Below are 21181 nucleotides of genomic sequence, written 5' to 3' on the forward strand. Positions count from 1 at the left end.
CCCAAATTTCCCTTCTTGTTCTTCTTGTTTTCTTTTTGTTTTTTAAGACAGAATCTTTTTTGTTTCCTTTTGGTATTTTGCGGGGAGGGGTTGTTTTTGTCTTGGTTTTTGGTTTTTCGAGACAGGGTTTCTCTGTGTAGTCCTGGCTATCCCAGAAGTCACTCTATAGACGGGGTAGTCCTCAAACTCAGTTTCACCTGCTTCTGCCTCCTGAGTGCTAGGATCAAAGGTGTGTTCCACCACCACCCAGCTAAGACAGAGTCCTCTTCTGTCACTTAGGCTGGCCTTGAATTTACAGAAATCCTTGTTTTTTTTTTTTTGTTTTTTTTTTTTTTTGGTTTTTTCGAGACAGGGTTTCTCTGTGTAGTTTTGGAGGCTGTCCTGGCACTCGCTCTGTAGACCAGGCTGGCCTCGAACTCACAGAGATCCGCCTGCCTCTGCCTCCCGAGTGCTGGGATTAAAGGCGTGCGCCACCAACGCCCGGCTACAGAAATCCTTTTGTTTGTTCCCTGAGTACTAGGATTAGAGGTATTCCCTAGCACTGTGTAGACTGAGAGGTGTTGGTTGTATATGCCTGTAATCCCAGCACTCAGTAAGTGGAGGCAGAAAGATGGGGAGTTCAAGGTCATCTCAGAGACAGTGGTGTCTGAGGTGAGGATGTCAGAGGACAATTTAAGGGTGTTGATTTTCTCCATCTATTGAGTTGGTTCAGGGAATTAAATTTAGGTTACCAGCCAGGTTTGGCAGCAAAAGCCTTTCCCCACTAGTCATTTCACATGTCAAGAAATCCAGGTTTAACAAGTAAACCTTGAACTATTCCTACTAGGTTTAGCAGATGGAGGGGAGGACCCACATCTGCAGCAAGGAGCCTTCCTTGAAAACTTCTCATAGGCCGAGCACTGATGCTGGCCCTAGAAATGAGTTTTCAAAGGAAAGGGGATAAAAGATGCTTAGCACCAAGCTGATGACTTGAATTCAATATTAGAACCCACATAGTGGAAGCTAAAAACTGTCATTATCTTAAGACATCAAAATTCATGCCATGGCATAAGCATCCCCCCCACACACAAAATAAATAAATAAATGGTTTTTTTTGTTTTTGTTTTTGTTTTTTGGTTTTTCGAGACAGGGTTTCTCTGTATTGTTTTGGAGACTGTCCTGGAACTAGCTCTGTAGACCAGGCTGGCCTCGAACTCACAGAGATCTGCCTGTCTCTGCCTCCCAAGTGCTGGGATTAAAGGCGTGCACCACCAACGCCCGGCTAAAATAAATAAATGTTTAAAAATAAAAGATACTGAAGTGAATAGCTCAGTGGTACAGTGGGCATCTAGCATGATCTGGTTCTAAGTTCAATTCCCAGTCTTGTTCTAAAAGGGAGGGCAGGATTTTTATTATATGGGTGACAGATTTATAGAATATTTGACATTTTGTTTTTTGTCTTTTTGAGACAGGGTTTCTCTGTGTTGTTTTGGAGGCTGTCCTGGAACTCACTTTGTAGACCAAGCTGGCTTTGAACTACAGAGATCTGCCTGCCTCTGCCTCCCAAGTGCTGGGATTAAAGGCGTGCACCACCAACGCCTGGCTGAATATTTGACATTTTAAAAATATGTACAGGCCGGGTGTTGGTGGCACACGCTTTTAATCCCAGCACTCGGGAGGCAGAGGCAGGCGGATCTCTGTGAGTTCCAGGCCAGCCTGGTCTACAAAGTGAGTTCCAGGACAGCCTCCAAAGCTACAGAGAAACCCTGTCTCGAAAAACCAAAAAAAAAAAAAAAAAAAAATGTACAAGCCAGGTAGTGGTGGTGCACGCCTTTAATCCCAGCACTTGGGAGGCAGAGGCAGGCAGATCTCACTGAGGCCGGCTTGGTCTACCAAGCAAGTTCCAGGACAGCTAGAACTTCACAAAGAAACCCTGTCTCAAAAATACAAAAACAAAACAAAACAAAAAAAAAACCAACAAGATCCCAACTACACACACACACACACACACACACACACACACAGAGAGAGAGAGAGAGAGAGAGAGAGAGAGAGAGAGAGAGAATACCCCCGTCACATACCTAGGGTAGCATATTTGGGAGGCAGAGGCAGGAATTCATTGTTATCTTTAGTTTTATAGTGAATTCAATGCTGGCCTGGATTACATGAGACACCCCCTCTCCGCCCAGTGACCAGGCTGGCCTTGAGCTCACCATGATTCGCTTACTTTTGCCTCCCGAGTACTGGGATTAAAGGCATGTGCCACCACCTGGCTGACGCTGTCTCATTTTAAAACAAAACGTCAACTTTTTATTTCTTCCCTGGCCTTGGGGTGGAATTCCCCAGCCCACCCAGCATGCTGGGATCGAAGGTGTGCATCACCACCACTGGTTCCTTATTTTTATTTTATGTGCATGTTTGCCTACGTGTATGTGTGTGTGCCACATGCATGCAGTGCCTATGGAAGCCAGAAGAGGGCTAGGACTGGCTGTAAGCCACCATGTGAGTGCTCGGAACGGAGCAGTCAATGTTCTTAACCACTGAGCCATTTCTTCAGCCCTGTCTCTATGCTTGGTTTGTTTTTATTATTTGTTTTTTGTTTTTATAAATTGGCCAAAAAAGGGTCTTGATGTCAAACTAAGAGCAATAAACTAAGTTACCAAAATACGCAAACCAAGCACGGCAGTAGCTTCCCACACCTGTAATCCCAGTACCTATGTGTCTGAGGCGATATGATAGCAAGTTTGAGGCCAGCCTGGACTACACAGCAAAACCCAGCCTCAACCAACCAACAGCTGGGCATGGATCTCAGTAACTCACTAGCACAGCCATTGCCTTGCATGGCCCTGAGTTCTATCATAACAAACAACACACCCTTCCAAATAGCTTACACGGGGATCTGTGGGTGTGGGAATGTTGTGACAAGAACAGATTTTAAAGGGTCGGTGTTTTTGTATTCAGTATCATTGGATTCAGCAATGAACCTGTGAAATTAGAGATAAAATTCTCAAGAGAGCTGGAAGAAAGCAGGGAGAATAAGGCTGAGAACCTAGGCGGTATGAACTTGAGAAGAGAAAGCTGTGCCAGGAGGAGGGAGCTTCCTTGATGTGACAGGATAGGTATGGTGATTCACACCCAGAGTGTGGCTCTGGGTACTAACTTATTCTTTGGGGGTCGGGGTCCTACCTGTAAAGTAGGAGTAGCAGCTCTTACCTCATGTGTGCATGTGAAACGAGTTGCTAAATGTAAAGGTGTTGGACTGGAGGTTGGCACACAGTAACCACTCAAGAAATGTTATTGCCAATTACGTTCTGGAAGTTTGCCATACAGAAGAGAGGTGGAGGGTCTTTTGTTTTGTGTTTTGCTTTTAAACAACCAAAGTGAACGAAAGGTGTGTTATCATTAAGGCCGAGGCCTGTCTTCAGTGCCAGGGAGAAGAAAGGCTGAGCTGCCGCCACAGCAACGCTAGCTCTGTGGCCATGGTACCTTTGGTGGCTCTGTGGTCATCTTGATGCTGGCCTGCAGGATGGAGATGGGGAAGTCTGGGTGGGGACTAGAGCTGAGCCAGAGGCGGAAGGAGGGGTGAGGGTCCTCCACCTGCAGCTGCTCCACCAGCTTGTCCAGATTGGGCATCCACGACAGCGACAGGTGGCAGTTGGCCAGGAACACCCAGTGTCCTGCAAGGAGGTGCCAGGGTCAACAGGAACAGTCCCTCAGGCTTTCTGACCCACACACTTTGCCCTTGGTGGCACTGGGGTTGGCGTCAAACGTCAAGTGTTACTTCTGGGGTTTCTGGAAAACCGGAACCGCAATCCCAGTAATGGGGTTGAGGTTGGAGGTTCTGGGGAAGGTGACCCGGGCTGAGGAGTGGAAGGAGACGGAGGCTGCACTGGCTCATTTTATGTCAACTTGACACAAGCTAGAGGCATCAGAGAGGAGGGAGCCTCAGCTGAGAAAATAAGATCAGGCTGCAAGCAAGCCTGTAGGGAATTTTCTTAATTAATGACTGGTGGGGGAAGGCCCAGCCCATTGTAGGTGGGGCTGCCCCTGGGCAGGTGGTCCTGGGCTCTGAGCAAGCCAGGAAGCAGCACCCCAGATGGCCTCTGCTTCAGGTCCCGCCTCCAGGTTCCTGCCCTGTTTGAGTCCCAGCCCTCACTGCTTTTGATGATGAGCGGCTGTATGGAACTGTGAGTGACACAAACCCTGTCCTCCCCGAGTTGCTTTTGGCCGTGGTGTCTCATCACAGCAATAGTAACTAAGACAGTTACTGACCCTGTATCACACCATCTCGTAGGAGACGAGCAGCAATGGGGGCCTGGCCCTGGCCCAGGGACAGGGCATGGAAACGTTGGGCCATGCCTGTGTGTTCTGCGAGTTGCAGCAGAGCGCTGGTGGGGTCCACACCGGGAGACAGGATGAACACCAGAGGGGACCGTGGCGTAGAGTCCTCCATCACCTGGAAGCACAAGGATAGTTTCAGAAGGAGGGGTGGGGGTGGGCTACAGCCGGGTGTGGGCAGGAAGACAGAGCCACTGACCAATTTCATGTTTAGCACAGGCGGCTCAATGAATCGAGAGCCAAGGTTGGAGACAATGAAAGAAGTGACACAGAAGGCCACCCGGTCCTGGCGCAGGGAGCGGACAATCAGCATCCTCTGCATCTCATTGCATGCGTTTTCCCACTCACCTGGAGACACGAAAACAACTCACCTGAGAGGAAATCTGAGCACAGGGAGGTCTTCAGGGGGGTGGGGGTGGGGGTGTAAAGGACAGACAGGCTGCGGGAGGCAGAGGCCGGGCACCTGGCAGCATGGCCTTCTCGGGGGCAGCGTTGGTGTACCACAGGTGCCAGTCCCGAGGGTACTGCTCAAAGGAGTTCATGAGCCCATGGAAGTTGGTCAGTTTGTCCAGCTCTGTGATGTTATCCCAGTAGGCGTCTGCCAGCCAGCTAGTGCATGGGTTGTCCATTTGGCCTTCCCGATCCAGAACCTCGGGGAAGGAGAAAAGAAAGACACGCCTGGAATCCTCAAAAGAAGAGTTGTCGAACTGGGCATGGTGGCGCACGACTTTAGTCCCAACACTTGGGAGGCACAGGCAGGTGGATCTGTGAGTTCAGGTCTCAAAAACAAGACAACAACAACAAAAAAGAGTTACTGATCCTAAACATTTCTAAAACAAAGCAACAAAAAAGATGGCAAATGTTTGTTGTAACAGCTATGCCAACTACCCTTATCATTTTACACACACACACACACACACACACACACACACACACACACACACACACACGTATTGAAATGCCTCATAGTAAGCCAGGCATGGTGCCTGTCACCAAAGTACCCAGGCTGAGACAAAAGAACTACCAGAAATTCAAGGCCAGCCTGAACTATAGAATGAGTTCTAGGCTAGCCTGAGCTATAAAAAGAGTCTTAAATTTTTAGATAAAATTTTTTTCACACTATAGCCAATATAATTTGTATAATTGCTAAGTTTTAATTAAAAATAAAACTTGGTATACTTGGTATTTTAAGTTATTTCCTCTGCCATCTGTGTGTGTGTGTGTGTGTGTGTGTGTGTATCTCCGGTGGTGTTGGTCTTGTATGAAGCAGAATGAATGCTGAATGAAGAAATGGATACAGGAATCCAAGATGGATGCGAAGCCACCTTTCCTGAGGACTCGATGGGGGTGGGGTGGTGTATTACTGAGCCCATAATAGTTGAAGTTTAGGAAGCTGGTGCCCTCTGGTGGTTTAGTGGCAGAAACAGCTCAAAAGCTACACAAGGTAGGCTCCTTATTAAACTGCTCCATTCTGTTCATATAATCATTCCTTTAAATGACAACTTGGAACTTTTTTCTTTGGTACATGCGCATAGGCATGTGTGTGGTACATGTGTCTGTGGTGCCCACATATGAGCGTGCAAGCCTGTGGGGCCGGAGAATGCCGTTGGGTATCTCCCTCTAGCATTCTCTTGAGATAGTATCTCTCGCTGTGGGAAGCTTGCCAATTAGGCTAGGATAGCTGGGTAGTGAACTTCCCATCTGTCTTCCACCGCCATGCTGGGTTTACAAGTACATATAGCCTCATCTGACTTTTTTTCTTTTTTGGTCTGTTTTTTGAGACAGGGTTTCTTTGTGTAACCTTGGCTGTCCTAGACTAGGCTAGCTTTGAACTCACAGAGCTCTGTCTGTCTCTGTCTCCCAAGTACTGGGATTAAAACCATGTGCCACAACCACCTGGCTCTTACCTGACTTTTTATTTATTTATTTTCTTTCTTTCTTTTTTTTTTTTTTGGTGAGACAGCCAAGTATACGTGGGTCACAGGTAAGAGGTGTGCCCGTGCCAGTTGTACTGAGTACCAGGAATCACACGGAGAGTCAGCCCCACGCTCCCAGGGTGCAAACTGTGCACCTGTTCCTAGCACGGTTTTTCCTCGGATCACTTAGCGAAGCCTCAGACGCGGTGCCGAGTCTAGAGTCCTCATCCCACCTGTTTCCATCCACCTTTGACCGCCATGCCGGAAGTGCCCTCTGACCAACTCACCACACCCCCACGAAGAAAGAAGTTGTACTCGTCCATGTTGAGCTTTCCAGAAGTTTCCAGGATTTTGGCACACATGTGAAAACTGAACAGTAGCTTGTGGCGCTCAAAAAGGGTACGGCAGGTATACCTGGGAGAAAAGGACAGAGAAGGTGAGGAGGTGGGGTGAGATACCCAACACAAATACTCATTGTGTGTAGGCCTTACACAGAAGGACTGTAATCAGCATCTAACCCAAACCTCCTGGCAATGACCAAGGACTCAGGGACCTTGAGAGATTGACATAATTGTCCTGGAGTTGATCAGTAACTAGGAATTCAGTTCCATTAAAAAACAAAGCATCGCTTATTCCCTCACTATCTTGTTGGACACTCTGTCGTCCTGAAGATAAGTAAACTATAGTCTCTGTCCTTGAGGAAGTCGTGGCCTGGCAGAAAGGATATATGCTGGGATACAGGGACCTAGAGGGAGTCAAGATAAGCTACAATGAGTCCTCCACAGAGGTGGGGGTGGTGCCAAGGGAATGTAAGGAATGCTGTCCTGCTGTGCCTGATGCCCTTAGAAACACCCACAGAGGGGCTGAAGAGATGGCTCAATGGTTGGTAAACGCTCATTGCCCTTTCAGAGACCCAGGTTTGATTCCCAGCACCCATATGGCAGCTCACAACTGTCTAAAAGTCTAGTTCCAGGGGAACCTGACACCCTCACACAGACACAACCGCTGACAAAAACACCAGTGCACACAAAATAATAAGTAATTTCAAAAGAAAAAGAAAGATCTTGAGAGCAGGTACCATGAGGTGTGTGGGGACTATCCGAAGGTATGGGAGAAGGGGGAATTGGGTGGTTCAGGGACAACACGCAGCATCAGGAATGCCAAGGGAAAAGGGCTTCGGGTGAAGGTCAACACTGCTGCCCAGGCAGCTGGTGTGAATTGGGGGCAGGTGGGCTTTGGGGATCGCTCAAGATACGACAAACACTGAAGTGGTTAAGCCAGGAGCAACAAGATTTATGTCTGGAAGTCTGACACCAGCCACTGGAGAGCAGACTAGGAGGGACACAGCAGCAGGGTAACCCATGAGGGGAATGCAGTGAAAATATGCACCAAGGTCCAGCCCTGGTGGTCAGGAGAGAACGGGGAGGGAGAGGTGATCAGAAACAGACATAAGCAGAACCCAGCAACCGACGGAGCTGGGAGAACAAAGGGTAACTCCAAGCTGTTGATGCGAGCGACTGGGTTAGTGGGTGTGCCATTCAGGGACGAGGACCCTGGCAGAAGATGCCAGATCACAAGGTTGATCTGAAACAAGCAGGACTTGAGAGGTCAGCAGGGGAGTCCAGTTAGAGACGTCAAAGTGTGAACCATGGGAAGGCATGATGGCTCAGCGGGTAAGGGAGCTTGCTGCCAAGCCTGGTGCCCAAATTTAATCCCTGGATCCCATAAACTGGGAGGAGAGACTGGACTCTTGTAATTTGTCCTCTGATCTTCACAAACTTGTCATGGCACACATGTGAGTGCCACCCACTACAAAGTAATTAATAAATGAATGTAAAATTTTAAAACAATCAAACAAAAGATATTCCACAGATCAGGATCTACAGCTCCCAAGAAGCTTATTAGAGATAGAATCACAGACCCTACTCCAAACCTGAATCCTAATCTGTGTGCGTTCGTGTGTGTGTGTGTGTGTGTGTGTGTGTGTGTGTGTGTGTGTGTGTCTGTCTGTTTGTCTGTCTGTCTGTGTCTGTGTATATGTTCATGTGTGGATGGGTGGGTAACATGTATGCACAATGCATGTGGAGAAACAGGGTGAATGACTTCCTTCAACTGTTTTCCACTTCACTTTTTGAGGCAGGATCTCTCGCTGAACCTAGAACTCACCAATTCAGCTAGACCTGCTGCCCGGAAAGTTTCAGGGAATCTTGTCTTACCTCCATAGTGCTGGGATTACAGGCACAGCCCTGCGCCCAACTCCTGATGTGGGTGCATGGGATCTGAATTCAAGCCTGCATGCTTACACAGCAAGCAATTTACTCACTGAGCTATTTCCTACCCCATCCCCAATCTGTATTTAACACCCCCACTAGAGTGGCACTATGTCACATGGAACCAGGGAGGTTTCAGCCAGCCACTTGCTCCCCTGCCTTGTGCATGGCCATCAGACCTGTAGACAGCGTAGGTGTGGTAGTCATTCAGATACTCAATGCGGTCCTCCAGCTTATTGCTGCGATGGCTCTTGTCAATGCTGAGGACAAAGAGGCTGATGTAGGCATCCAGCGAGAACTGGTACATGGGGTCAATGCGGCCCATGTCATTGAGCACGAAGAACAGCACTGAAGCCCGCTGGGCACATGGACGGTAAGCCTGTAGGGGTCGATAAGAGTCAGGGCCACAGCTCAGGAAGGAAAGGGTCTCAAGTCAACGTGACCTAACTTGCTTCTTGGTAGCTGTTCAGGGACCAGACTGGAGGGTACAGAAGTTTACCTCTCTGGCCAAGTCAATGTTGATCTCTGTGGTCTCACTGGTCTCTAGTTGCTCCGTCACCTCAGTGGCTGTTAGCTTGGATGTCTGAAGGGTGTTCACCAGCTGCACATCATCTAGCAGAGAACCTGTGGCCTCATTCAGCAAACTAGGAGGAAGCCAAGAGACACACGGGGAAAGTTGTGCTTGAGGGTAGACTGGCTGGATGCCGGCTGGGAGCAGGTGTGGTGGGCGGGGCTGGGGTGGTGGGGATGAGGATGATGCTCTCACCGGAGGATCTCATCCTCGAGCTCTTTGAGCTTTCTCTTCCCAGCAGCGATGTTGATGACCAGCGAATCCTTCTGCTCCTCCAGCTCAGGGCGCTCCTTCCGAACCACAATGCCCAGCAGTTGGGCTTCCAGGCCCTGAGAAGGCCCAGACTCAGAATGAGGGTCCTGTACCTGTGGCCTCTACGCCTGCCACCCTTTTAGACCTCCCCAAACCGTCCTCCTCCACTGCCCAGCTCAAGCTTGGCTTTTTCCGTGCGTTCCCTAGGGAACGCAGCCTATCCAGCTTCATCCTTACCTACCTGCTCCTTTACTGCGAAGTTGACAATGGTGGTCTTAGCTGAGGTCTCTGGGCTATAGTGGGGATTGGAGAGCTTGGTGGTAAGGTAGAAACGGAAGTTGGGATTGTATTCCACCTCCTTGTCACCAATGCGCATCAACTGCCGACCACCTGCATCACAAAGGGGTCAGGGGCAAGAATCCTATATGGCCAGGTAAGGGCTAAGCATTCCCCGTTGACCCAACCTGCCCTAAAGGCTTCACTGAGGCCTAATTCATGGGGACACAGACCAAGAGCTTCCCTTTCCACCCTAGTATGTTACTTGGCTAGTCTTTAGGACCAGCCCACAGCAAGCCTAGGCTCTGACCAATTCGAGCTACAGATTTGTTGAGCACTGGGTTGAGTGTGGGGTCCAGATATTCCTGCACATTCTGAAGTAGCACTGGAAATCCAAACTGGATGGCATTTTCTAGAATTCGAAGGTAATCATGCATCTGCAGGTCGATGATCTTAAGGCCCTAGAGAGCAAGGGGATGGATGGAAGCAGCTTGGAGAAACACGATAACTAAGAACAGGGTATTGAGAAGAAACTAGGCTTGGGGGAGTCTAGGGAAGACCCAAACCACCGCCCCACCTAGTAGTACCTGGTTGCCTTCCATGTTCTTAATCCACTTGAGGGCTTGGGCCTGAGGATCAATCATGAGGGCCCACCTGAGAGGGGAAGCCTCAGTCAGAAGACAGGCCCTGCCCCTCCTCTGCCTCCCACGCCCCTAACTCTTCTCACCTGTTGCCCCTGGTGACAATGATGCCATTTTCCGTGGAAAAGGCATCCGAGGGCAAGCCCTGGATGTTCCAGTCCCGAACTTTGGTAGGATTGGACAGGAAGCTATCAATGGCAAAGCGAGGCGAGCAGGGAACCTGAAGTGATCGGATCTGGGGAGAAAAGAACCCCCAAACTCAGCTGGGGTTCAGCAACTCTGCCTCTTGCTGGCACCTCTTCCAGAGCATACCCCGAGACTCTTCTCACCTTCTTGATCCAGATTTGATTGACAATCTCATCCCGGTAGTTGGTCAGAAAAGGTCCCATGTAGGACAAGAAGGCAGCTGCCAGCAGACAGTCACCCACTAGGTAGCCCAGATCCTCCTCCAGGCCCTGGTGTACAGTAGGGAGGTGTAAGTGCCCGGGACCCAGACCTTTGCAGATAGTTGAAATGCTTTGCAAGATAATCTCCTTTGATTCTGGTCTGGATCAAAGCTAGTCTTCCCTTTCTAAAGCCCTGCACTCCGGCACCTCTAATTATCCACTGATAAGATCTAACGCTTTCATGGAGCCAGGAACTCAGGGAGACAGAGACAGGGTGGCCCCTGTCTGTCATCTCTCAGGAAGACAAGCTCCCTCATGGAACCCACCCCTAGAGGACAGGATGCCATTCCTTGTACATTCTCACCAAGTCTGAGAAGGGGAGGGAAAGGCTCCCACTGTCTACTCTTGGATTTCCGATGACCATTGCCCCTCAGTGGACATGGGGATGGACCTCTTGAAGCAGGGGGGCTGTTCAGGAGGACAGCCACTGTTACAGCCCACCTCACCTGCACAGTCTCTTCCCATCGGGCCTTTTCACCCGCTAACCCAGACACCAGCATTCCTGCTCGCTCCAGCTTCAGCTCCATCTCTTCAGATTTCTTGCGAAGCTCTTCCTTCTGTGCCAGCTTCTCATCGTACTGTTTCTTCAGCATCTCCAGTTTCTCTGCTACCTAGGAATGATTGGCACATGGGGGATAGAATACACAGGGCTCGAGGGCAGATTGTTTTAGGTCAAATTCTGACTTTGTCATTTGAAGATGCCTGCCCTTGGGGTCAATCAATGTCTTTGAGGGCCAGTGAAGTTGACTTGAGTCAGGTTTTTGAAGGCGTGTGCATGCACACGTGGGTACACACACACACACACACACACACACACACACACACGGCTGGACAAGTGGCTTAGCAGTTAAGAGCACATACTGCTCTTTCAGAAGACTCAAATTGATTACTAGCATCCATGGCAGGGCAGCTCACAACTGCCTAAAACTCTGGCTTCAGAAAGATCTGACACCTCTGGCCTCTGGCACTGGCATTCCCCTTTGAACACCCACATGCACGCACACAAACACTGTTTGTTTGTTTGAATTACTTGAGAGGCTAAGGTAGGAAAATGAAAGTTCAAGGATTCAGCGCTGCAGAGTGAGTTTAAGGCCAGTCTGAGTAATGTAATGGAGAACCTATCAAAACATTTACTCATTTGGTAGAGTGCTTGCCTACCTCGCATGCACAAAGCCTTGAGTTTGACCCCCAGCACCAAATAAACCAGGCATCATGGCACCCACCTATAATCTCAGCATTTGGGAGTTGGAGGCAGAAGGATCAGGAGAGTTCAAGGTCATCCTTGGCTGTACATCAAGTTCAAGGCCAGCCTGGGTCACAGGAGGCTCTGCCTCAATAAACAAAACAAGCATGCATTTGGCTCTTAAATTTTGCAACCTTTATCAGCAATAAGGGGAAAATGCTGGTTCTCCCCCATCTGTTTACTGTTTTGTTTTGTTTTGAGACAGGGCCCACATCATGTTGTTCAGGCTAGGCTTGAATATGTGGGACCAAATGATTCCCCTGTCTGAGACGCCGTTGTACACAGCTCTCCTGTCCACTTCCTCTTACCAATCCGTTGTTCTTAAGTACATGTGGCTCATCCACTAAGAGTCCTAACATTGTGAACTCTTATGTTTGTCCAAGAAATGAATCATTGGCAACAAACTCCAGAGGTTCCATTGTTTAAATATAAAGGAGCGACTTAAGTGCTTGGCCCAGGATATGACTCATCTGGGGGAGAAACCTTTCCAAGTGAGTTGCCTCACCTATGGTTATGACCTCCTGGAAAAGAGACAGTAAGAGAGAAAGCTTTGGGAGAGTTAGAGGGTGTTATGACCACAAAATGGAGTGAAGAGATGTGTGTGCACAGATGGAAGCCTATTCTCGCAGCCTGGGTGAGTTGTCTGCACAGGCCAAACCACAAGAGGCCTTGGGGACATCTGTACTTCTGACAGTAAAAATGACTATGATGGGCAAAGACGGAGACCAGCTATGGATAGGGCATCAAAGAGTCACAATATGATGCTTATGCCAGCTTGGTTGGTAATTAATCCATAGGTAAATAAAAAATGCACCAAATAGCATGTACAATGTAAAAAAAATGTGTTTGTGTTGTTCTTAGTCACTGTTCTATTGCTGTGAAGAGACACTGTGACTAAGGCAGCTGAAAGAAGGAAGCACTTAATGGGGCGCTTCCTTACACTTTTAGAGGGATAATCTGTGCTCATCATGGTGAGAAGCAGGCAGGCATAGTGCCAGAGCAGTGGCTGAGAGCTGTACATCATTGGTCTACAGGCAGCAGACAGAGAGAAAGAGAGAGGGAGGGGGAGGGAGAGGGAAAGGGAGAGAGAGACTGATTTGCCTGGCATGGGCTTTTGAAACCTCAAAGCCTACCCCCAGTGACACAGTTCCTCCAACATGGCCACACCACCTAATCCTTCTAATCCTTTCAAAGAGTTCCACTCCATGGTGACTAAGCATTCAAATATATGAGCCTATAGGGGCTGATCTCATTCAAAGCACCACAAGTCAGTATGTATGTGTATTTGTGTATGTATGTATTTATGTATGTGTATTCGTGTCTGTGTGTATGTATGTGAAATTTGTGTATTTGTGTCTGTGTGTATGTATGTGAAACTTGTATGTTTGTGTCTGTGTGTATGCATACAAGCAATGACATTAACATAGTTCATCTTTGTGTATTTATGTATAAGTGTGTGTGTGTATATTTGTGTCTGTGTATATGAGCGCAAGCACTGATACTAAAAGAGCTCATCTTTGGAAGGATGGAGGAATTTTGTACAGATTGGCTGCTTTCATGGAGGGAAATTGGATGTTACAGAGCATTAGGTGGGAAGACTTCTTATTGTGTATCCTTCTGTACCTTTGAATTTCAAATTAATTTCAATGTGAATATATTATCTAGGGATGGAGTTGTGTGTATTATCTTTTGTTGTTGTTGAGATGGGATCTCTCTGTGTAGCCCTGGTTGTCCTGGAACTCACTATGTAGACCAAGCTGGCCTCCAACTCACAGGATTCTGCTTGCCTTTTCTCCTGAGTGTTGGCATTAAATCCATGTGCCACCACACCCAACATATTGTCTATTAAACCTATGATTTAAAAAAATCAAGTGAAAGACCAGGAGAATTCTGAATTCTTTTGATAGTAGCACTTGACCATTCTTTGTGGTTTAAAAGTGAACTGTGCACATATCCTGTAGGAAGTCATCTCTCTTGTCTACCCTGCCCATAGTAACTAACCCCCATGGCTTCTAGAAAGCTCCACCCCCACCAAGTACAGATACCCCCTGCTGTTCCAGGTCCACAGTTGCCATCTTGACCCTACTAACCCATTCCCTCGCTGAAGACTGACTCATTACCCACATACATCAGTCAATATCCCAAAACCTATTCCAAGGCTGTGGCAGGGGTAACTTGGACTCTGGGGAGCAGTGCCCTGGACTCACAAAGACCACAAGCCCTAGGAGCCTTTTGTACCCTGTGCAATCTCCTGGGCTCCAGACAGACTGCACAGGACATGGAGCAGGGGAGAGAGTTCAACACAGTAGGACAGCAGTGGGCAGAGAATGGAGTGGGGGAAACATGGTGATCGAATCTAAGATGGAGAGAGGCAGGGCCCCAGAAAGACCAGAGTGAAGCTCACCTCCCGCAGCTTTTCCTGGGCCTCAGCTAGAGCTGCTTGCTTCTCCTGAAGCTGGGCCATGGCGACATTCATTCGGATCCTCTTGGGCTCTACCACTCGGTACAGACGCCCATACAACTGTGGGAAGACAACCAGGCACCTTCTTCCTCATCTGTGCCTGCCACCCCCCAGTTTGTCCAGGACTGTCCCCTCGGTCCCCACCCACTTTGGTCACCACCTACCTCCATGGCCCGCACCCACATGCAGAGGGACTTAGCAGCCAGGGAGACCCTGCCAATAATATCAGGCTGGAAGTCAGGCTGGGCACAGTAGGCTCCGATCTTCTTCAGTACCTTATCTGAGATATTGTCTTTATCAAAGTTGATCAGCGACTTGATGAAGTTCTGTTCGCCTGTGGCATGACATTTTGAGGCCTCAGCCAGAGGGCCAGATCCTTTCCTCCTTGCCCAGCTCCAAGGCCAAGATACCTGACCCCTTCTGATCTTTTTCCTTCGGGCCCCCAGGGCCTTCTAAACCTCCCCAGCCTCATAACCTACTCCCTTCTCCTAATAAACTCAGCTAAATAGCCCGACCCAGCATGCTTTCTGTGGGCTTTGTACTCTCTTCTGGACAAAAACTGCCAAATTATAGTTAAATTTTGCTGTGGGAACCCAAAGCAGAGAAAGCCACAGAATGAAAATGGTGTCCCGATGGCAAACAGATGGCTCAGTCAGTAAAGCGCTTAAGACTCAGGGAGATCCGAGTCTGAGCTTCAAAACCTAAGTAAGAAGGTAGGCATGGTAGCAAGCACCTACGATCCCAGCACTGGGGAGGCAGAGACAGGAGGGGGAGGCAGAGACAGGAGGGGGAGGCAGAGACAGGAGGGGGAGGCAGAGACAGGAGGGGGAGGCAGAGACAGGAGGGTCTCCCGCGTGCCCTGGGCAGTCTCGACCCCAGGTCACTGTCTCATAAACAAAACAGGTGAGTTGTTCCTGAGGAGCAACACCCAAGATTGACTTCTGGCCTTCATAGACGCACGCACGCATGCACACGCCCCACACATGAACATGCTGGCGTGTATACACAAAGTGTAAGCAAGTGAGACAGAGTCACAGGGAGACACAGAGAAAAGAAGAGTCATTTTCCGTCTTCTATTCTTGTCTCTGTAGGGACATGGAGACATTCCTGTCCTTAGCTCTTGCCATGCATTCTCATCGCTTTAGAACAATTTTCTTTTGGTTGCGGTGAGAGGAGCCGGTTTCTGCTCCATACTCCTAAAGAGTCCTAATGGGTGCTAGGCCTTCTCTTCCCTCCTAACTCTGTGCTCCTGGGGGCGGGGGGTTCTTTGCGGTACCTCAGGGGGCGGGGGTGGTCTCTGCACTACCTCAGGCGGCCCTTGCAGAACGCCTGATGAACTGTATACACCCGGCCAATAAACACCAGACAAATGGAAGTCTCTTCCCACAATGCCCTCTGCTTACCTAGCTGCCGCTTTGCCTCTGCCCATGTGGGCTCATTGCCTCGGAGAATCATGACTGCCTGCATTACAATCTCCACCTGAGCAGGAGGTCTTCCGTAGGACTTGATCTCACCTATATCCTTCTTGTTCAGAGACTCCAGGGCCTGGGAAGACGAATGGATTAACTGAGAGAACTGGGCAGGAGTCGGCTCAGATAGCGAGACGGGTCCTTCCTGGACACAGGGCCAACTGCGGTGCCATCTGCCCCGCACCCCACTTCCCCAGAGACTCCGGGGGCAAAGAAGACTGGTCCCATTCCCACTCCTGGCACCATCTAGTGCCAGCCTCTGGTACCCGCATGGCTTCTTCAAGGGCGGGCAGTGCTTCCTCTAGATCCTTCTGGGCATTGTCTGCTAGTGCCTGACACTTGACTTCCTCAATAGCAATCTTCTCACTGTTGGCAGTGACTGCCTACAGAGGAAGAGAGGACACAAGGCTTTGGCTTCGTCTTGAGCAAAGGTGAGAAGGACGACTAGAAAACCAAGGAGGAGTAGCGGAAGCCTCTTCCTGGGTCCCCGGCAGAGTGGGCACAGGGGGCGGGGTCACGGACCTTCTGCTGCTCGTCTGCCTCCCGCTTCTGCTGCACGATGATGACCAGGTACTCTTCGCACTGTTTCTGGAACTCCGCCACCTTTTTCTTGGCGTCCTCCAGCTCCAGAGACATCACTTCTACCTTTTCCCTCGTCTCATCGATCTTGAAGAGCCCAGTGCGCAGCTTATTGGCCTGGTCCAGCAGCTCCTGCCGCTTTTCCGCCAGAAGCCTGCCGAGGGGCTTGGGGTGAGTTGCAAGAGTGGAGAGGCTCGGAGGAAGGAGGTGTCCTACACAACGTTCACTCCTTTAGTGTTCCAGTTTCTCTCTCTTTCTGTGACCACTGTCTGCCCTCACATGCAGACAGGCAGCCTGCTTCTTGCCTTTACATAGCCTGGTCAGGTCTTTGTCTCTTTTGATCTCCACACCATTCTGACTCACCACTTCCTCTACCTCTATTTTGCTTTGGTTATATTTGTGTGCTAAGGCACACACATACGGATCTGTATCTCTGGCCCTACTCGTGTACTTTTAATTTGATTTATTTTTTTGAAACAGGGTCTCACTCTGTAGCCATGATTGTCTTGGAACTCACTATATAAACCAGGCTGGCCTTGAACTCACAGAGATCCACCTGCCTCTGCCTGCTGAGTGGTGTGCCACCACTCCCAGCCTTGTGTACTTCTGAGACAGGGACTTTGTATGAAGCCGCGCTGCCCTGGAATTCATAATGATCCTATGTCAGCCTTCCTAGTGCAGGGAATTGACAAGTATGTGTCTCTACACCCAGATATTTCATACAAATGGTCCATCTAAGAGATCTTAGAGGGAGAGACAGAAGGATTACAAATATTAGGGTACACTCCCAGCTAACTTGTGGTATGAAAAATATAGAGAACATCATCCCAGTAAATAAGGACAGACAGGACATAAAGAGGTATTGAAGCCTAGGGAACCGGGCGTTGGTGGCGCACGCCTTTAATCCCAGTACTCGGAGGCAGAGGCAGGTGGATCTCTGTGAGTTCGAGACCAGCATGGTCTACAGAGCTAGTTCCAGGACAGTCTCCAAAGCCACAGAGAAACCCTGTCTCGGAAAAAAAAAGAAAAAAAGAAGAAGAAGAAGCCTAGGGGACATGACTGGGGGCTCTAGGAAAGGCCTTCCCAATAGAAGTTCCTCCTCTCATTAACTTCTAGGGAAAACTAAGACCTTCTGTGACTCTGCCATCCTCCCTAGTGCCCATATCCACCAGCCTGTCACCTTGGCCAGATTCTGGGTATCATCTGACCAGCCAATACCTTTGAAAGATGCCACCCCGTGGCCCTCCTCGTCTCCCGGCTTCCGTACTTTTTATATCCAGACACCAGCTCCAGGTAGTTTGTGGGTGTGACGTAGTTGTGTCTCCGCAGTTCCAACATCATCTTCTGGGAATACTGAGCCACGGACCAGTGCATGGTGACAAAGATCTGGGCCACCTTCCTGTGGATCTGAAGCCAACAATACAGAATGGAAGATACAGGGTGTGGACCAGGGAACGGAGGGAAGGTGTGGATGGGGCTAATGTGTCAGGATGGGAGGGCTCACATTCTCCTGTGTCCCCAAGTCCACTCCTATGAGGTACTTCTCAGCCACCTCTAGCAAAGCCTCCCGGGGCCACTCTGAGAACCAGTTGATGGTTGTGCAGTTCACCAAGGCTGGGTACTGGCGAATCCAGTTCCTAGAGAGAAGGGGAGGGCATTAAATCTCCTCACAGATGCCCTTAGCTTTCTAACACATGCCCACCCACTTTACAGAAACCAGAGGCCCCCTCCTGCTCCTCCTGTCTGCTCACGCAGATTTACCTCCCCACAGACACCTCAGTACAACATTTAGAAATGGTCTCAGAAAAGAAAAAAAAAAGAAATGGTCTCAGATCAAAAAGGCCCAGATCCATCTTGAACACACTCAAACATCAGTTTCCTCATCTCTAGAGGGGGTTAACATTATATACTAAGGTTGTTGGGAATTCAGTGAGGTAACCCAAGAAGAATGCTTAACATGGAACCCCGTGATAAATGCACCATATGCTGTAAATTAAAAACATAAGCAAAACGGCAACCCAGTTTGTCTTACCTTCCTCCTAAGTTTATTTTGGTTTGATTTTTTTAAAAATTTTGTTTATTTTTATTTTATGTGCATTGGTGAGTGGAACTGGAATTGGAGTTATATATAGACAGCAGTGAGCTGCCATGTGGGTGCTGGGAATTGAACCCCGGGTTCTCTGGAAGAGCCGTCTCTCCAGCCCCATTTTTTCAAAAGACAGGGTCTCACATACAGCTCTGGCTACCCTGGTACTCAGGCTGGTCTCAAATTTGCAGCAATCTTCTTACCTTCCAAGTTCTGAGATTACAGGTGTGCACTGTCACACCCAACCTGTTCCTTCTAGTTTTGATTGTCCTGAGATATCTAGTCAGACCAACAATGGATAAAAATTTTTGTTATGTATGCATTACTATGTGATTCTGTTCATCCTTTAATCAAAAAGGACAAAACCTTGTCATATGATACGAAACGGATGAAACTTGAGGACATTATAGAAGTGAAATACGTAAGTCACAAAAGGACAGGTACTGCACCACTCCACTTGCATGAGGTCACCAAAGGTCATCAAACTCACAGAGATGGACTTTGAAGCTGGGAGAGGGCAGTTATGCTCTACAGGGTAAATACTTTGAGTCTGGGAAAATGAAAAGGCTCTAATGGTTTGTTGCAGAACAATGTGGGTACTTAACACTACTGAACTTCGGAGGGAGTCACATGGAACACCCTAACTTCCAGAGGAACAGAAGGTCAAAAGACAGGGAAGGCCACTGGGGAGAAGGACGACCCAGGAAGCATCACCTGAAGGGGTCTCCCACTGGACTCAGACAGAGCACAATGTGCAGGTTGTTCCGTACGCGCTCAATGAGGTATGCGAAGATGCTGTCCGAGGATTCTGGAATCTGTTCTGCACGGGCCTGGTCTATGATGTGGCTTTGGATCTGGACAAAAGCCACGCTGAGTCAGGGGACTGGAGTTCCCACAGCAGTATGAGCCAGACTGAAGGTAAGGCAGACTGGGGTGGGATTTAAAGCAACTCTGCCCCGTGAAGCCTCTGGGGGATGAGAAGCAGCCCTTCAGCCTCACAGGGCCTGATCTGATGGTTGGGGTTGCTACAGAAACAGATGTGGACTCTGAATTTAGGTGGTTGTTAGGAGAGCCGAAGAACCAACTTAGAACTGCACCTCTTCAAATTCATCCGATTTGTAGAGATTGGGAACTTCCCCCGAGCTGAGGATGTTGTTGATGTCTTCTAGGAAGGACTCATCTGCGATCTGGGTGTCCACGAAAAGGAAGGACGTGGTCATGAGCTCCACCCCTGCCTGGCGATACAGGCGCTTGATATCTGCCAATCAAGTAAAGGACAAAAGAAAACACGTACTTTAGACTCCCCATCCTCATCCTCAACACTCAGGACCCTCCCTCAGTCCATAAGCACCCATAGGACCCACACCACCATCCTACGCCGGCACACAAAGGCCAGAGGCCTCTCAGCACTGGGCATGGCAGTCACTAAGGCAGCTAATCTTCTGCCCTCCTCCAGTTCAGGAACCCAACCATACCCTCTCGGAATTCCTGTTTACGATAGTGTTTGGTGACCTCAATCTGGAACGTGTTGTACTCGCAGATGGAAGAGGCCAAGCGGGCCAGACTCTGCCGTCCACTGCCACCAATTCCCACCAAGAGCATGTTGCCTCGAGGCTGTCCAATCACCCTCACGATCCGTGTGACTGGGAAGCGGGGGTAATGGACTAGGTGAGAAACTCCAACCAACTTCCAGACCCCGGGCTGGGGATCAAAGCCTCTGAGGCTGAAGCCAAGGAGTCAAGCAGGAGGGAAGAGTTGGTACCCAAGGCTCTGCGGTGATTCAACAGTAACGTTCAACTTGCCCACTAAACACCCTTGTCGATAGTGTGGTAGTGCAGGCCTGTAGTACCAGGGAGAGGCAGACGGGAGGGTCACAAGTTTAAGACCAGCTTACTCTAAACAGCAATTTCCAAGCCAGCTAGGGCTATGCAGGAAGACCCTATCTCAAAACAAAAATGAATAACTAGACAAACCCTATTGGCACAAGAATGGATTGGACCAGAAAGGAAACAACTTCTAGAACTTGATTTGGGAGTGTCCTTCGATGGGAAACCTCGGGTGGGAGGATGGAAGAGACGTGAGTGGGAGCACTCACTGTGCTCAATGGCCTCTCGGAAGAGCACTAGCTGCATTGGCACGACAGACGGGGAAAGGTTGTACTCATTTAGGGCTGTCTCCATGGCCGTCTTCAATACCGTCAGATCTACCAGGTCTTCATACACCTTGGGCTCCTTCATGAAGTCCCCTAGGCCATGAGAGAAGGTCATCAGAGTCCCCAATGCCTGGTCCTCCCAGAGGTGCCTTAGGGCCATTATCATCAGGAATCCATGCCCTGACCTTCTAACCCCAACTTCCTAAGGCCCCAAGTCTCCCCAGCTCCTAGCTCACCAAAGATAGGAGGACGTTTGTTGGGGCAGAGATTATGAAATGTGAGGTCAAAGAAGGTGCCGAGTTTGTCACTTAGGATGCCCACGAAGGCTTCCATGTCTGCTGAGTCAACCAGTCTGTCCGAGAAGACTCTGTTGGGAAATGGGAGGGACTTAGGGCTGGAGAGGAGGACAGTCCTGGGGAAGCGAGAGTCAGGCCAGAGGTGAAGGCTGGGGTTGGGAGTGAGCCCCGGGAAGTTGATCTGGCCAGGACACACAGACATATCA

The 21181-nt window shown here is 49.3% G+C and overlaps 1 protein-coding gene across 2 annotated transcripts in view; it reads right to left on the minus strand.

Moving 5' to 3' along the window:
- The window catches only part of Dnah2 (dynein axonemal heavy chain 2), a 111525-nt gene that overhangs the window by 4703 nt on the left and 85641 nt on the right, over window positions 1-21181 (minus strand). For both annotated transcript variants that reach the window (XM_040748946.1, XM_040748948.1), the window contains 26 exons: window positions 20916-21046; window positions 20623-20772; window positions 20003-20170; window positions 19625-19785; window positions 19242-19381; window positions 17946-18078; window positions 17709-17848; window positions 16385-16595; window positions 16129-16245; window positions 15797-15938; window positions 14558-14727; window positions 14337-14453; window positions 11136-11300; window positions 10573-10698; window positions 10330-10478; window positions 10190-10256; window positions 9913-10063; window positions 9568-9716; window positions 9270-9403; window positions 9003-9147; window positions 8683-8882; window positions 6521-6647; window positions 4781-4967; window positions 4517-4665; window positions 4252-4435; window positions 3466-3656 (listed from right to left, as the gene is read on the minus strand). In XM_040748946.1, coding sequence (XP_040604880.1) covers window positions 3466-3656; window positions 4252-4435; window positions 4517-4665; window positions 4781-4967; window positions 6521-6647; window positions 8683-8882; window positions 9003-9147; window positions 9270-9403; window positions 9568-9716; window positions 9913-10063; window positions 10190-10256; window positions 10330-10478; window positions 10573-10698; window positions 11136-11300; window positions 14337-14453; window positions 14558-14727; window positions 15797-15938; window positions 16129-16245; window positions 16385-16595; window positions 17709-17848; window positions 17946-18078; window positions 19242-19381; window positions 19625-19785; window positions 20003-20170; window positions 20623-20772; window positions 20916-21046 — 3904 coding nt within the window. The remainder of the gene's footprint in view (window positions 1-3465; window positions 3657-4251; window positions 4436-4516; window positions 4666-4780; window positions 4968-6520; window positions 6648-8682; window positions 8883-9002; window positions 9148-9269; window positions 9404-9567; window positions 9717-9912; window positions 10064-10189; window positions 10257-10329; window positions 10479-10572; window positions 10699-11135; window positions 11301-14336; window positions 14454-14557; window positions 14728-15796; window positions 15939-16128; window positions 16246-16384; window positions 16596-17708; window positions 17849-17945; window positions 18079-19241; window positions 19382-19624; window positions 19786-20002; window positions 20171-20622; window positions 20773-20915; window positions 21047-21181) is intronic.

This window comes from Mesocricetus auratus, unplaced genomic scaffold, assembly GCF_017639785.1.
Source record: "Mesocricetus auratus isolate SY011 unplaced genomic scaffold, BCM_Maur_2.0 Super-Scaffold_100007, whole genome shotgun sequence".
In the NCBI taxonomy this organism is placed as follows: Eukaryota; Metazoa; Chordata; class Mammalia; order Rodentia; family Cricetidae; genus Mesocricetus; species Mesocricetus auratus.